At 35.4% G+C, this 16,312-nt stretch overlaps 2 protein-coding genes across 2 annotated transcripts; both read right to left on the bottom strand.

The window, feature by feature from the left end:
- Positions 1 to 66: 66 nt before the first annotated feature.
- Positions 67 to 6,546, bottom strand: LOC114534881 (the record flags this gene model as incomplete). Its single annotated transcript, XM_028556357.1, has 16 exons — positions 6,163 to 6,546; positions 6,000 to 6,071; positions 5,179 to 5,568; positions 4,668 to 4,772; positions 4,190 to 4,428; positions 3,855 to 4,033; positions 3,584 to 3,677; positions 3,102 to 3,350; positions 2,818 to 2,935; positions 2,662 to 2,753; positions 2,073 to 2,187; positions 1,600 to 1,887; positions 1,250 to 1,327; positions 951 to 1,121; positions 570 to 634; positions 67 to 126 (listed from the first exon to the last, which is right to left on the bottom strand). Coding segments are annotated over exons 1-16 (2,577 nt in total), but the record flags the coding sequence as incomplete, so codon positions are not given.
- A 1,040-nt stretch (positions 6,547 to 7,586) lies between these two features.
- Positions 7,587 to 10,135, bottom strand: LOC114534880 (lactadherin-like). The gene is made up of 3 exons (XM_028556356.1): positions 9,907 to 10,135; positions 8,228 to 8,553; positions 7,587 to 7,727 (listed from the first exon to the last, which is right to left on the bottom strand). The coding sequence occupies exons 1-3, from the start codon at positions 10,130 to 10,132 to the stop codon at positions 7,587 to 7,589; spliced, it is 693 nt and encodes a 230-aa protein (XP_028412157.1). The 5' UTR covers positions 10,133 to 10,135.
- Between the last annotated feature and the right edge of the window lie 6,177 nt (positions 10,136 to 16,312).

Below are 16,312 nucleotides of genomic sequence, written 5' to 3'. Positions count from 1 at the left end.
AACTGGCAAGAAAAGATGGATTCCAAGCCTTAATTGTTGCATGGCAAAGTTAATTCCTTCGTTAACCAAGGCAAGCTTTCCTCTGACAATGGTCCTTTTGACTGAGCTTGTAGAATAGGTTTTTGCCTAAAATAAAAAGATTTCAATATACGTTACATAAAAAGCAATCGCATAGCTTACAGATGTGGCTTACAGAAATGTCGAAAAGGAAATTGCGGACCTAAATAACTTTTAAATTATCGCATCTTCGCATTAGATACACACAATTAACACCCAATAGACCTTCCAAGAGCTTACATAATGGCCAAACAATAAAAAATGTGCGTCCATGAGAAGGTATGTACGGCGTAGGTTTTTAGCTTTTTGATACACCATGCATGTAATGCAGTATAATTCCAACCATAACATTTTGCTCGTATACAAGAAACTTCGTGCTTCGTGAAGATGGTTACAATATGGTAGCTGAAATGTTCACTGCATGATTCAGGATATGGGCTATCCACAAATATGCATAAATTGTACTTCATCACCCTTTAAACCTACAAAGTAATTACCGCCGAAAAACATACCACACACACAGCACTTTCCACCGCAAGAACAGGCTGTTCACCACCACATTGGCTGCGACTTTTACCTATATGTTCGAAAATTAAAAATAATTTTAAGCCTGGTTTTCAGATGTCAAGGGCCACCGACACAATAACCATCGTCAAAGAATTACGTTATATGAAAACCAGCCTTTACACCTGCAATAAAAATTTGGATCTGTTGCATTTAGCCGAATAGACTGCAGTTCAGTCAAGGTTATATTGCTTATGTTCTTTGACGCGCAGCTCACAGAGTTTAAAAACATAATTTACATTTTTCCAATAAGGACAAAAGCTTTTTGCAATCGATCGCTGAAAACATACTCTATATTTCACAATTCTAAAAGTGACCGGGAAAATTACCTTGCAGCAGGTTTTCCAATTTTGCAAGTTCGCTATAAAGTGCCGGAAGGCATTTCTTGGTGTAATATTCAAGGTATTGGAACATTTCCTTTTTAGTAACTTCGATTTCCTCCTGAAACCGTTGAATTTCCATCAACTTATCCACCACAGATCGTCTCGTTACCAAAGGCACTATTGTATGAAAGGCACAATATATTCATATATAATGTACTACGCGTCCGGCAATTTATAATTATGTACGTACAAGTTCTATTTGCAAGCCTGGCTCAGTCTGTATACGAGAAACAGTAGCTACTCACACTCATCAACTGGCTCGTTCCGAGAATTCCATGGAAACTTTCCATTTAAAATTTCTTCTATGTTGCTTAGCGGTTCGTCTGCAATTCGATTATAATTTGAAATCAAAGAATGGATACTCTCTTTCTCTTTGCTGATCTTTCTCCTTAACTTATTTCGTTGCTTCGAAGAATCTTGAAGAAAATAATATTTGGTTAAAATGTTACCTTCCCTTTATCCCGCATGTGGAGGCTAATTTTCCGCGGTTTCGTTTTTTATGGGTGTTTTACTCGCACGGAAACGTTGGCTTTAAATGTTACTACTGAAATAAAGGAAGAGACACTGAAAATGTAGCTATTAAATGTAGAACCACCTGCAAGTTTTGCAATGTTAAATGCCAGATGAGAGATCGCGTTATGATGGAATTCCATATTGTATCTCAAATATTCCAAAGATTTATTTTTTAAAACACCTTCACCAAAGGAATAATTGCGACAGATCTTGGGCTGAAACTGTTTAGATTTTTCCTTATAAATCTTTTCAGCAACGTCAAACAAGGCCTTCTCTTTTGGCGTTAACACATCTAATGTGAGCAAATGACATATGTATTTCATTTCCTCCGGAGTTATGGAATATCTTTTATTTCTCGATTTTTCATCCACTGACATAAATTTGAAAGAGAAAAAAGAAACACGTCGTCATTGCACGAAAAAATTACACCAAGACATCGCATTCTGAGAAGAGCATACCTAACGTTTTTAGTTTTATTATTTATAATAATAGATTCGCCACAGTATCATGTACTGCATGTAAACTGAACAAAACTACACAAAATTCTATACGTACGTTTAGCAGCGTCAAATATATCTTCTTTCCATTTCTGTAATGTTGTTGGATCACACTCAAGTTTCTCTGACATGCTTTCTAATTCTTTCTGCATGATGGCGGTTTTATCTTTAGCCTAGAACCATGCATATAAAAGTACAGAACACATTATTATTTTTCCAAGAGAAGATTATACATTTCAGTACTCCCCTTTCCGTGCATGGGAAATTTGCATTGCATCTACATATTTTTCAATCCTCCACGCTTTAAATTTCTACCCACACCTTTTTTTTTAATAAATTTGTTTCTGTCTTATTTTTTGACGAAAACTACCGAAACGGATTTGGCAAAGTATTTGTAGCTATGTTATGTGACAAGGGGGGATTTCGTTTTAAACTATTCGGCATATTTGCTTACACTTTTTAGGCTAAGCCAATCAGAATGCCTAAATTTTTAATACATCATGTAAAATGATGATTATTCTGATTGGGTTACTGAAAATGTAAACAAACTTACTGATTGGTCTAAAACGAAATTTCCCTTGTTATGGTTTCCCTTGTTATGGTATAGTTACTATTACTATTAGGTAAAAAATAGAAAAATTAATAACTTTTGTATATCTTTTCGCAAGAATACTTGACAGTTTGGTTATTTTTCTTTTATTCCACTCCAGTGCATGTTCAGTCAGCAATTCCTCTCGTCCTATGTATGCATACATCAGAATTAAACGTTTAACTGGTTTGATAATTTTATTGCACATGCTTACCTTCAGGTAACATATGCTTGGTAGTGCACCCTAACCGCGAGAAATGACTGTTAATCTGTTCTACTTCCTCTCCTGTTGTTGCAGAAGCGCCATCTTGCCATCGCCCTCCCCAAATAACCTGCAAAAAAGATTACACAATGGACACTGCACTTGACTGCACACTTGCCACGTACGAAATATAATAAGCACAAGGAAATTTACCTGGCAATACCAAGCATGTGCTTTGGCATGCATTACGGAAAGAGCAGGTTTCATCTTTTGAGATGTGGTTACATCATTTTTACACAGCCAAGGCCAATACTTGCAGATGACATCATACCAGAAGAATTGTGTTGTACGACGAAGGTAATATTCCTTTTGCATATAATGTGCATAGCCATACACTTCTCCGTGTTCATGCTAACTGCATGCTGGGCAACACTGTGACGACAGCCAGCAATTTCTAGCCCAGTTTCATCAACAATTTTCTTTTTCTTCAAAGTATTTCCAGCAGCATGCCAAATAGAATCGCCACACTTAGAATCATCTGTGACCTAGGGTAAAGTATAGCCGAATTGAAACAGCTCGATTTTAGATTATTTTTATACGTACAGTAGATCCACTTGGTATAAAAATAATCTAAATATTTGTTACAAATCATAGCATTACGGTCAGAAACTTCCCACACCAAATGTCACACATTGATATTTAATGGGACTATTGTTCTATAATTGTTTTGAGGTAAACGAAAATTCGTATTGTTTGAGAAGACAAATTGTAACAATACCTTTTCCTTTCCTTTTTTGTAAATTTTACAGAGATGATGTTGAACTTTTTCATTTGAAGCAATAAAAGCATCTCCATAGTAGCAATCTCTTTTCCTGCTAAATAATTTCAATTTATCCTCTTTAAAACATACATATGATGAAATAACTTTGAAACTCTTTCTAGGTGATATACAAGACGCATTTCAGTTGTATATGAGCTGACGATTTCCCTCCAAGCTAGTGCATTCCTGCAATGCATCGTCTGTGATTCAGTGTACAAAATGTACTTACATCCCAGCAGATTTGTACCGATAAAGTTTCATGTTACCATCCATGTGAACGGAGTGTTGCTGCTGTTCACATGCAGGGCACTCCATCCAGTTAATATGCCGTAGTTTGTTCAATTCATATTGGCAATATTTCCATTCACGAAAAGAGCTACCAAATGTTTTGCTGTTAATTGTTCCCATCTATATAAAAGATAGAGAAAGATACATCAAACTAATATCTGTACAACTATTTAACTACTGAGGCAATTAGCAAACATAATCATAAAAGAACAGGATTCCATTTTTTGCATGAAGCGATACATTGAAGTTGATACTTAGAAGTTGGTTTAAACGTACCCGCCCTTTTTGTATCGAAAACATTTCTAGTGATTTCACAAAACTATTTTGAGAAATTCCAGGAACAATCTTCTGTAAATTATCCCAGAAATGAAAGAGATCTTGGTGAAATACATATGTCATGTCACGAATAGTTCCAGGCCAAAACCCCAGCTGTATTAAAACATGGGGACTTGTTGATGAAATAACATTGTCACATTGTTTACATTCATATTTTGTGTGACTAATGTCGAATCTACCTGAAGATATAATAATAAATATTTAACCAATTAGCACAAAAATATAAGTTTTGAGTTCCATGATAGAGATCAACATTTGGCCTATAAAGCCTATCTGAATAGCATCATCTGGTTTGAATCTTGCAGGAGCTAGGTTCAGCCTACATAATGTATCATTTATAGCTACAGTATAAAACTATAGAATCTATTTCAGAAAGACAATGTTTTTGTGAATAAAAAAGACAACTAAAATAGCATACCTTTCAATGTTACAGCAATGCAACCCATACCCTTCTCATCATATAAAATATTGCAAGGAAATAGGCATGTGGGACAAATAACATCACCAAATGGAAGGGACCGTTCTAAAAAATACATAGACAATTCATATATTTTCAGAAACTGTTTGAAGAACCCTCTAAAAATGGCAGAACTTTCCTACCAAGGGAAAACATTATCTCACACCTAGAGTTTCACAAAGATGCTGAGATAATACAAAGATAATACTGACTGGTCAATTTTTTTTACAAATTTCATGTGACAAATATGTTTCTGTGTTTCTTTATTTGAAAAAGACCTAATAAAATTTTTTATGAGAAAATTTGCCAATGAATATTTACTCATGTAAAATGAACTTTAGGTTTGACATAAATGCTAAATAGATCATGCTAAATTTCATATTTAAAGAGCATCTTGAGAGTATCACGGTCACAATGCACCTTTTGACACAAGGTATAAGTTACATCTTTTTAGCCATGCTATAATATTTACCAACAGTAATCCATTCCAGTTTGCTGTTAATTGAGGCTGTTGGAGGAATAGGTTCATGAAAACCATTCAAAATTGCATCTCGATCATGAAATGGATGGTTCTTATGGTTCTCCTCATCACAATCCCCACAGACATATCTATGTGAAATGCAGTCTTGACATCCAATAACTGCCATGGCATCTTTACAGCTTTCGCATAACAATTCATCAAAAATGCCAATGGAAAATTTAGTTTGCAGCAAAACTTCGATTAAACTACTTCTGACTTCCTCCCAGCTTTCATAAAGGGAATTTTGTCTTTCATGCCAGGTTCGTTTCTTTTGCTGACCACCACATTTCCAGTTACATAATAATCCTTTTGCTTCTTCAAGGATATCATTCATTGTCACATCTAAACAAAATCGATGATACTGCTTTAAAAATGAGCTGCTAGGTAGAATGCCACAAAATCATTGTACACCATATTACACCATTAAGTTTAATATACATTCGATAAACCAAGTTTTGTAAAGTAGCAGGGTCTTTAAATTCCAATATATAAATGCATAAACAGTATCCATATTGGAAAGTTTGCAATATGTGTGAATGATGAGTCACAATCTTCCCTGCACACAGCCAATCTAGCAATGTGGCAGCATGTGTATAATGTCTAGTCAGTAGTCACAGAGGACACAAAGCTATCGAACGTTGTTTAGATAATAAATATTGACTTTTAGCACATCATATTTACAATAGCGGTTCAAAAATGTCAACAAAGCGGATTAAAAACTTCACAGCATTTTTTAGCTGTTGTAATTGTACATATTTATATTAGATCCATACCCTCTACAGCGTTTGTCGTTACATCCATATCTGATTCACGATCCAATAAACTTACTTCTGGTGGTTCTTGTTCTACGTAAAAAGTGACAAAATAATAAATCATCCGAATGATGGGACCTATCTGGCGTAGGTTCTGTGTAAAATGTTACAAACAGAAGCATACCTTGGAAAATATTATCGCTGTGTTCCTCTAAGTTTTTTGATCTTGAACTAGAGGCGGTATCATCGCGATTATAATACTTTGGATTGTAAGTATTTTTGCAACTCCGTTGGCCAGTTTTTGGATCCGTGCTATACTCATAATGAATAGGCTTTCTTCTCTTTTTTCGCTTTTCTAAAATATCATTACCTTGCCTAATAAGACAATCCATGGAAGGGAGTTTCTTCTTGCGAGCATTGGCAGCCCTTTCAAAATTCTCCGCCATTGTGAAAGATTTGAGTTGGTTTTGACCCAGTTTCTTTCCGTTTCATAATGCTCGGCCACGCGTCGCGAAATTATTGTTTTAGTAATTTCGGATGTGTTTAAGAATTTATTGATATAATAAATTTAGAAGTGGAGCTCATGTTGAGAGTAATCGGGCCTGGGGCCTGCTGCACAAAACTCTTATAACTACGTTTTAACTACGTTTTAACTTTATTCACGTAGTTAAGCCGATTGTATAATGACGTAGTTAGCGTTAGCGGTAGTTAAAATCTAGCTAAAGTGAACTTTCCTTAAGGGCATAGTTAAGTTTTCAAAACATAGTTAAAAATGGCCTGTTGAACTTTTGACGAGCGAGAAAAAACATTAAGACATTTTTCGAACTTTTCCCTCTCTTTTTTGCATTTCTAAAGACATTTTCGATCAAAATACTGTTAAATTTTGTTAATACGAGTTCTCAGTCTTGTTCAAAATCTATAGCAGCGGTCAATAATATTGTGATACTTCATGCTATTTCAATGTTTTACAACCCCACGGAAGCTCCACGCAAGATAACTACATGATTAGATTAGTTAACCTTCGGGCAACTACCTTTAGTGTAACGCAGTTTAGTCGTATATCATACTAGAAATACATGCATGCAGCAACCCCTCGCTATTTCAAACCAAGTACACAATTTCCTGAGCAAACCTGACCTGATTTTATATCATGAAATGACACAAAACTCAAATCAGTCTTATTATATATATTTTACCGAGTATATATTATAGCTAATGTTTCCATCATTCAACACAAAAATAATCATAAAGCCAGTGTATACATTGCCCGTTCAATTTTCCTAGAATATACCTTGGCAGCAATTAAGTAATGGTTTAAAATCGAATGGTTTCAAACGATTGAAATAGTACAAAATCTTCAGAGACAAAGAAAGTGCCGGTCCATTACGGAAAAGTAATAGACCAATCAAAGTTATTTTCAGCCAATCACTGAGCTCCATTTCACCAGAAGGGACGCTTGCCATATAATAAAATTAAAACAATATATGCATATTTCATTTATTGTTTAGTTATTAGATGAAACATGCAAGCTAGTCTGCAAATTAAAGCTAAACCAGTTTGTGATTACCGCTTCTAAGCAACTATTGGGAAATTTCATGCTCGTTCTACTCAGTAACAACCGTACAACTCGAGTCTCATTGTAGGATAGTTTTTCCATGATTTCGGCAACACACGAATGTATCGAGCTTTGATTCCAGTTTTAAATGTGTGGGTAACAATGGAGTTTCGGTCTTGGTTGCCTTGAAAAACCTGCAAAAAAACACAAGGATTAGTTTTATTAAAATTTATAAACTTTGGTGAATTATATGTAACACTTTTCCATGCAACCAAAGCGGCATTTTTCCACCCGTACTGAGGGACAACAATGCAATGTTTAGCGCTTAAGTCCGTGTGGAAGTATTTGCTTTATGCAGTTTAAGCAAAAAAGTCACGTCCTAAACACTGCCATATTAAAACTTCACGAGCATGCACTTTATATATTACGCGTAATTCCACGTTAACATAGAAACAAATAGCCCCTTTAAAATGTTATAACGTTTTTAATCACTTTTTTAACACTTTTAAATAATATTATAAAATTACTACTTAAAAACTTCCATTTGACCATCATGCATGCATGCACGTAATATTATAGTAAGGTTGATAATTATACGACCCACGCGAAATTTTAAATTTCATTAAATTTTAATGGAAGAGCATGTGGATAGCCAAAGCGAATTGCAAAATATATGTTTTGTTTATCTGATTACCTTCGCAGTCTCGGACTCTTCATAAAGAGTCCAAGTACCACCATTGTTGCTGTAAGAAATCGAGTAAGAGATCGCCCACTCTACATGGCTATAACATGTTCCTTGAGTTGAAATTCCTGTGACAGTTGTGTTTTGTCCAAGATCAACTTGTAACCACGAGCCAACTCTTCCTGCTGCAGTTGGTGCCCAACAACAAGAACTGCCAGTCTTATTCAATCTTGCGAAGTAAGGGTAATAAGAACTACCAAAGGTTGACGATGCTGTGATAGCCGAATCGGGTATTTTGCCGCTTTGCATTCCCAATGGCTTGGGGTCTATGCATGGAACTAGAAGAAAAAAGTTGGTTTTCAAAATATGATTGGCCTTCTTTATAAATACCATAATTATATTCGCGGGCGAAAAAAAGCTGGGTCATCGACGACTATCTTCCAAATTGAAGATAGGCAACTTTCGCTAACGGATTAACAGTGTAAGCAAATACGAGAATTATCGAAACAAAACAGTAAAATCAATAAAGATTTTTTAAAACATTTAACTAAAAAGCACTCCGATAAGATGTATTTGATGATATACATGTATATATACATGTAAAAGCTCACTCGCACTTATAAGTTTTTATTTTATTCAAAATGCCAAGAACTCTTTTTAAAGTTTAAGCGATGATATAAAACCTTAAACGGTCGGTTAGCTGCTTGTAAAACGACATACCAAGCTCGTACTTGTCAAAATAACAATGCATTCTTACAGCAAACACTGAATAAGTAAAAATAGACACCTACTACTTCAAAGATTATAAACTACGAGCCAATCCTATTTCACCAACTGTTTCTGTGCTGTGATGATCTTTAAATCTTTTATTATTGTTTTAAAATTTTATATTTTTAAAAAAATAGTTTGCAAAATGACAGTTAAAATGCTGACGCTCTCATGCATTCTCTCTTTTTGTCTTAGCCAATCAGCAAGTTGTAGACGACCGTTCTTTCTTCGTTCAAATTTCGCGCATGCGAACAACTACCATGACCATTGAACGTCCATGACATTTGGGCAACTTTGGATTCACCTATGTTCTGTCAGAATACCCGAGTGTAATTCCTAATCTCCGGGTGGGATTAGAACCCTCGCACGGCACTTCGCGCCGGCTCGGGGGAAAAGCAAAAAAGACATTCATCGCCAGAAATCACGGACATTGAACAACCCCAACTATACCTTAAAATTAACCCATGTTCGAATTCGAAAATGGAGCGTTGTCGAAAGAGTTTTTCGGCAAATTATAATTAAGCAAAATATACTCTAAAATTATATCTTTTTATTTAAGTAGTCCTTGCAAGTACTTGTAAAAGTTGCATGGCCGGAACTTTTGTCCGTGCGGTACCAAATATCGCGCGTAGTGTAAACGGGGTTATGTTAAATCAGCGAGAGGTTGCAACTAAAGTTGTGAGCAAAATACACACGCATATACATACCGGAAAAACCAGTGGCGGATCTAGGGGTGTGCAGAATAAATTACACAGCTTGATTTTTAATTCAAAACACATTAATAACAACGCTATTGGTTATAGATTTGAAAAGAATATTTTTCATTAAAATCTACCAATGCGATTCTGGTTTTAAGCTGTAGTAATTTATTCTGCACATCTTTAGATCCGCCACTGGGAGAAACCACTATATTTGCACAGTACCTGTATTGTTCACACAAATAGCTTCATATGCAGCACTATACTCTTCAACTGCTTTCAAAATATCTCTGCAACAGCCTGGAGGGAGATTGTTTCCTGGAGCGCACAGCACTTTTTCTGCCTCAATCTTCTTGTCCACTATCGACTTGATTTCTCCACAACAGATTGCTTCGCCGTGACTGATCATACAAAAAATACTAGCGAAAAGAAATAACAAAGTGTTACCCATTTCTTCTGGTTTTGATAATAACTCGACTGTAGCTGATTAAGTAAAAGTCAAGTGAAACTAATTCAGCTTTATAAAATATTATAAGTGTGGGTGGAACAAAGATATTATGTTCAGGGGCTTCCGAGTAGAGTGTTTTTAAACACCTTTGTATTTTCGTGCGTATTTTCAAACTAGTACATCCTTCCGTTATGATATCATATCCCTATTACAAACTATATAGGAATATACCGCAAATGATTTGGATCAATTCACGAGGTGTTTGATAAGCAATACAAAATCAATATTCTACATGACACAGTGCGCACATTATAGTACCAGCACAATAAAAGCTATTTTCTATGAAAAATCGAAATTTGATTTTTTAATAATATACATGGTCATGCATGCAACAGAGCAGATGTTAGAAGTTTTAAATCAGAGGGCGGAAGTTTTTATACGCACCCCATATGAATAAACACACATAATGAAATTCAGCTTCTCATGGACGCCCTGATGATGCAATGATTCTTTGCCCAATGGCAATGCTTGGAATTAGCTTGCTTTTTAAAACGAAGCCTTATGCATGTCTTATACGCCGAAATAAACTCATTAAAGAGGGCAAGAAACAGGGTCTGCCTACTAATTATTCGATACCAATTGTGTAACATCCATTTGCAAGTAAAGTACCTCTTCAAAACGAATAATTTATTTTACATATGATATTTCAGTTGTATACGTACGCTTAATTGGAACTAAGTAACAACCACGTTTCTCAATTTAATAGAATCAGATCTGTTCCACGCTTTATATACACTGGAAAATATCAAGGTCTTCAAGTGTTCAAAGAGAATGATAAAATCTTTTTATTGTCTCATATCAAACAGCGGTTTCAAAATCTCGTTACAGATTAATCGTGGCCTTTTCGGTCCTTGTGATATTTTGATCAGAACGAAATAATTTTTACATATTTGCCTAACAGTTGTGGCATATTATAACTATATTACAAAATTAAAAAAAATTGGTCCACAGGAGCTTTATAAAATAAATCGATTGTAGGTAGGAATAGATTTGCAGCTGTATTTTGTGTTTAGAAAATAACGCTTTTGGAATAATGGATCGGGAAGAACTGAATAAATACTATATGTAAATACATTCGCAAATAATCGCGCTTTTCACGTCCTATGCTACTGACTCTTGAAAATGGTCAGTATAAGCGGTACGTATGAGGCCGTACGGACCGCGCGAGATTTAAAAGCACTAACGAAACGCTAAAATATGAATTCAGACCGCAAGAAAAAAATTAATCTATTATTTACCAGTTTAGTCGCTCCGTATAGGGAAATATTTACCTCGGTCTCAAAAATATTTCCCTATATTGATCACGCCCTTGCAACAGACTCTTGAAAATGGTAAGTACTGTCAAGTGTCTCGATAATAGCTCACGGAATACACCGCGAATGATTTGGACTCGGATACGAGCTGTTTAAACAATAATGAATAGGGCATTAGTATTCTACATGATAGGGTAATGACATACATGCAAGTAGGAGAAACGGTGTAAATATGCTCTTTTCTACTAAATATCAAAACGATTTTTATATACGAATAATGATTTTTCGAAGTTTAAGTCAGATTGCCGATGTTCTCATATGCTTTTCATAAAAATATGAATTCCTAATGGTATTACTTCTCGATGATTTTTTGCTCAATGATTCAAATACGCTCGCTTTTCAAAAAAATCTGGGAGCACAAAACAATTAAATTGGAAAAGAAACAGGGACTGTCGACTAAGGAAAAATAACTCTTCCAAAGCGAAGAATTTATCTTTTCATATGGTATAACGGTGTTTTTTGAATCATTTCAGTAATTTGTAATATTTTGATGGAACGAAATAATAAAAAGAATTTTCCGTAGCTGTTCTGTTATATTATAACTATATATAACTATATTACAAAATTGATAAAAACTCTTCCATAGGAGCGTTATTAAATTAATCGATTGTACAGGATGGAATATAACTTAGCATCAAAATTAATGTGGTTAACAACTGCCTAAATTAGACAAAAGACTTCTTGACGTTTCGATCTGAGGGCCTTCCTACTATGAAAATAAATTGACCTATAATTGATCGCGCCCGACACACCTTTGCAACAGACTCTTAAAAATGGTAAGTACAGTCAAGCGTCTAGATAATAGCTCACGGAATACACTGCGAATGATTTGGACTAAATCAAATCACTGCGTTGTGTTCGAAAAATTCGCGAGAAAAATACCTCTTGCAAACGAATAATTTTTCTTTACATATGTTATTACAATGTTTTTTGAATAATTAATAATTAAATTTTGAATAATTAAATCAGTAATTTTTAATATTTTGATGAAACGAAATAACTGAATTATATATTATGAAAATACATTCACTTATAATTGATCGCGCCTGTCACGCCCTTGCAACAGACTCTTGAAAATGTTAAGTACAATCAAGTGTCTCGATAATAGCTCACGGAATACACCGCGAATGATTTGGGCTAATATATAGTACGAGCTGTTTATTAATGAATACGAGATCAGTATCCTACATGATAGGGTATTGACATACATGCAAGTAGGAGGAAAGGTATAAATATGCTATTTATGTAATGTGATTTATTTTCGCATAGATATGTTGCCAGCTATGAATTTTGCATACCCCTTCCGCAGCTTAGTTTTCTGAGCATGAATTGTGACACGTTTAATTTTACGCTGTTTTAGGATATTTTTTGCGAGGAGAAATGGCTCTCCTAGCAGGTTTATTTTTATTAAACCATAGTTAATAGAAGAGATATGGTTAGGCTAGCATACCACGTGACAAAATATGTTATTATCCACATTTTAATTTGATCATATGACCAATAAAGGGGATAAACCCCTGAAGCACAAATTACATTTATGAGCGAATATACAGATATGCCAGCAATTTCAAAACTATTGGCAAATTTGCCAGTTCTACACTTAGGGATTAAAAACTTATCATTACCACTACGAAAAGAGTAAGATGTAGCTATTATAATTTGGTGGAACAATGGAGTGCAATCTGAATAGATACACATTCGCTCAAAGAATCTCTTACAAATCTTCTCTCTTCTTATAAAAAGGTGCATTACTTTATCATAGGGGAAATCTGGAAATATTATTCGGAAGGCTCGACGTTGGATCTTTTCAATTTGGTCGTTTAGTTATTGGAGCAAACTATAATGCAATACTTCTCACGAATACGCTATTCGTATCATGTTATTTTAACCATACTTTATTGTCGAGTAACATTTTCATCTTGTTAACCAATGTAATTCAGTCTTTTATTACAAAACTGGTACTTGTAATAAATCATGAATAAAAAGCTTAAAGGGAATTTCAACGGTTTTCTGACTTATTAGTGAGCTTAAGCAAGTGACGTTTTTGACAACACGTACGTTAACCGGAAGTAAAGTTTTTGTTTTTCACCAATCACAATCCTGGACCCAGTCTTTTCACGTTGCTCATGCCGTTTGTGTTGTCAAAAACGTCGCTTGCTTAAGCTCACTATTGATGGGCTTAAAACGTTGGACACTGAGTCTCGTTTTCTTAGGATCTCTTTTTCAGCAAGGCCTTTGATCGCATTAACCACCACAATGTTTTGGTTAGAAAATTGCCCTCGTTTGGGGTTAGAGAGTCACTGATTCCATGGTTTGCGAATTGCTTTCTAATCCCCGCCAGTTTGCTATCAATATTGATGGTCAGTATAATTCTGAATGGGTTTTGTTAATGGTAGGGCCCTGAGGGAACATAGCTTGTTATGATAAATGACTTGGAGTTAAAACCAAAAAATACAAATCATTGGAAATGGCGATGATCGAGCAGCTTTTCAGGAGAAAAGGTATCGTCCATGACCTAGAATTTTAACAACTTTAACTGTAATATCAACTGGAACGCGAACTCTTATAGTTCAGCGTAATACTTAACTGAACCAAATTTGTGACCTTCCACAGGAAAACATACGTTAACGCTATTTCGTTCGTTCGAAAATATCGTTCGTTATCCGTTCGTTTGCCGTTCAAACGCTTCAAGCGTTCGTTGAAACGATTTTCGAGATCGTTCATCGTTCGAAATTGCCCGTTCGAACGCTTGGGAAAAATCGTTTGAAAATTGGTCCAAAAGCGTTCAACCGTTTGATTTACCGTTCGTTGAAACGTTTGCCGTAATTTCGTTCAATCGCATTGGATTTGGTTCAACATATTAGATTAAACATTTGCAATGTTACAACTTTGTAGAAGAAGCGCAGAATGTGCTACACAGAAATACTCCCAGAAACGTATTCAGTTCCTTAGTAGAAGACTTGTAAAGGAAATAGTGAGGTTATATCGTTTTAGCCTAATCGAATGCTATTTTGTGCGCTTCATGTTATGGTTGATGCTTAGCGTCATGCAGACATGAAGGCTATTAACATTCAGTGCATGCAATTATTTCATTAGCGTCAAATTTTACGTCGTAAGCTTTCTTTCAAAAATTTATCGTTTTTTGAATTTCGGTAATGCACTAAATGGTTAGAATTTGTGCTTTACTATACTTCTGTAGCTTCCATAAGCCAAATTTCACCGCACGCACAAACAACCTCTCAAGCCAAAATAAATATGCCCTGGCAAGGTGCTAATTAAGTTGCATAATTGTCGGAAGTCTCTAAATGTATGTAAACAGACAAAACCAGATTTTAAAATGAATTGAGGGATTTTGCGTGTTACATATTAATATCGTACTTGTAAACCATGTGTATTATATAGCTAATTTATTTACATCTGATAAACTTATCTAGCTGGGCCTCCGTACGAAGCAGCTACTGATTAAAATATATTCAAAATTAAGGACCGCATCCTAGGATGGACATTTCAGCTTGAAATTCGTTGTTTTTAATGCAGTCTGACATAGCTACAAATTATACAACAATTGAGATACCCTAGCTAATATTTGAAGACATAAATACAGTGACCTAACGCGCGTTCGGTAGGGTTACAACGAGAACTAAGAGATCCCCATTTATTGGGGGCCAGGATAGATAACGAAACATCATAGTATAAGCAAAACGTGATTTATGACAAACAGCGAATTAAGGGAACCCGCAGTACCAAGTGTACCTCAAAACCCCATCCTCGGCTCTGTTCGTTACGCCACTGCATGAATATCATAGCAATTTAAATATGTACGTGCATCTAGTCTAAAACTGGAGCCGGAGCAACAAGATCCTCAGTGCCCCGCTTCAAAATCGTCTTATTTGCTTAAAAAGGTATCTTTGTCTCCCCAGATCTAAGCCATCTGGCTCGATCGACATCGTTGCTGGCATGTTGAAAGGTGGCAATTGCATAAATATAACTTATGGCATAAATATAACTCATGCATTGTAAATATTTATTTAGACTCTTAATTCACAAAAAAATACTTCATATATATTGATATGTGCACATTTCAGCACAATTCACTCCCCATGTATATTTTGGTTGTAATTTGATTTCTCTCGACTTGCTCCTCGAATCGGAAACGTGGAACGCGGAAAAGGCTCAAATCGTATAAATGATACAGACTGTATGAAAGTAATGAACCTATATCAATGATGCATGTTCATTGTGTGACATTGTTTATTACAAAAATAAACTCCGTGTTTTGTGAGGTTGAGTTTTGCGCTATGTTTTAAAGTGCGTGCAGTCCTTCCTTGCGCACAACTGCGCTGACACAAGCCCAAAGGGCAAGTTGCCAAGCTAACGTTTACAAACATTTAAGTTTGACCTTTCAGATATTTTCCTACATATATTTCGCTATATATAATTCATTAGAAAAGGAGCATTGGAATTTATCTTGCTTGGACAACATATCAGCTGTTGGGCAACAGGAAAATTTTCACTAATTTTGATTTGGGCTCCGTTGATGAGAAATTACATTCCGGATATTAAATTGCAATTATGCATGGTCATTGCACCTTGAAGCCTGCCAGCTAGAGCGGCAAAATGAGCAAATTTGAAATGGCGCCTATCAACTGTTTATGCGTGCGTGAGCGCGCGGGTAAAGATCTTTAACAATAATTTCGCGAAGACTGTCCCAAATATTTGCTGGCTATTAGCATCTATGGAGAAGTCAAGGCGTTTTAACGCGTGCATATATAAAGGCTAATACCAGGTATGAACACTAAATGAAACATTA

The sequence above is a fragment of the Dendronephthya gigantea genome, unplaced genomic scaffold, assembly GCF_004324835.1.
Source record: "Dendronephthya gigantea isolate DGI-Jeju-01 unplaced genomic scaffold, DenGig_1.0 000108F, whole genome shotgun sequence".
In the NCBI taxonomy this organism is placed as follows: Eukaryota; Metazoa; Cnidaria; class Anthozoa; order Malacalcyonacea; family Nephtheidae; genus Dendronephthya; species Dendronephthya gigantea.
The sequence above is the reverse complement of the archived record's forward strand: the minus strand, read 5'-3'. Positions and strand labels throughout refer to the sequence as shown.

Bases quoted from the DNA above. Each gene is read 5' to 3' on its own strand.
- LOC114534880 (XM_028556356.1), bottom strand. From the start codon at position 10,132: ATGGGTAACACTTTGTTATTTCTTTTCGCTAGTATTTTTTGTATGATC. The intron at 8,554-9,906 runs GTACTGTGCAAA...TTTTTCTTCTAG, and splicing joins TATTTGTGTGAACAATACAG to TTCCATGCATAGACCCCAAG. The intron at 7,728-8,227 runs GTAATCAGATAA...GTTTTTTTGCAG, and splicing joins AAGAGTCCGAGACTGCGAAG to GTTTTTCAAGGCAACCAAGA.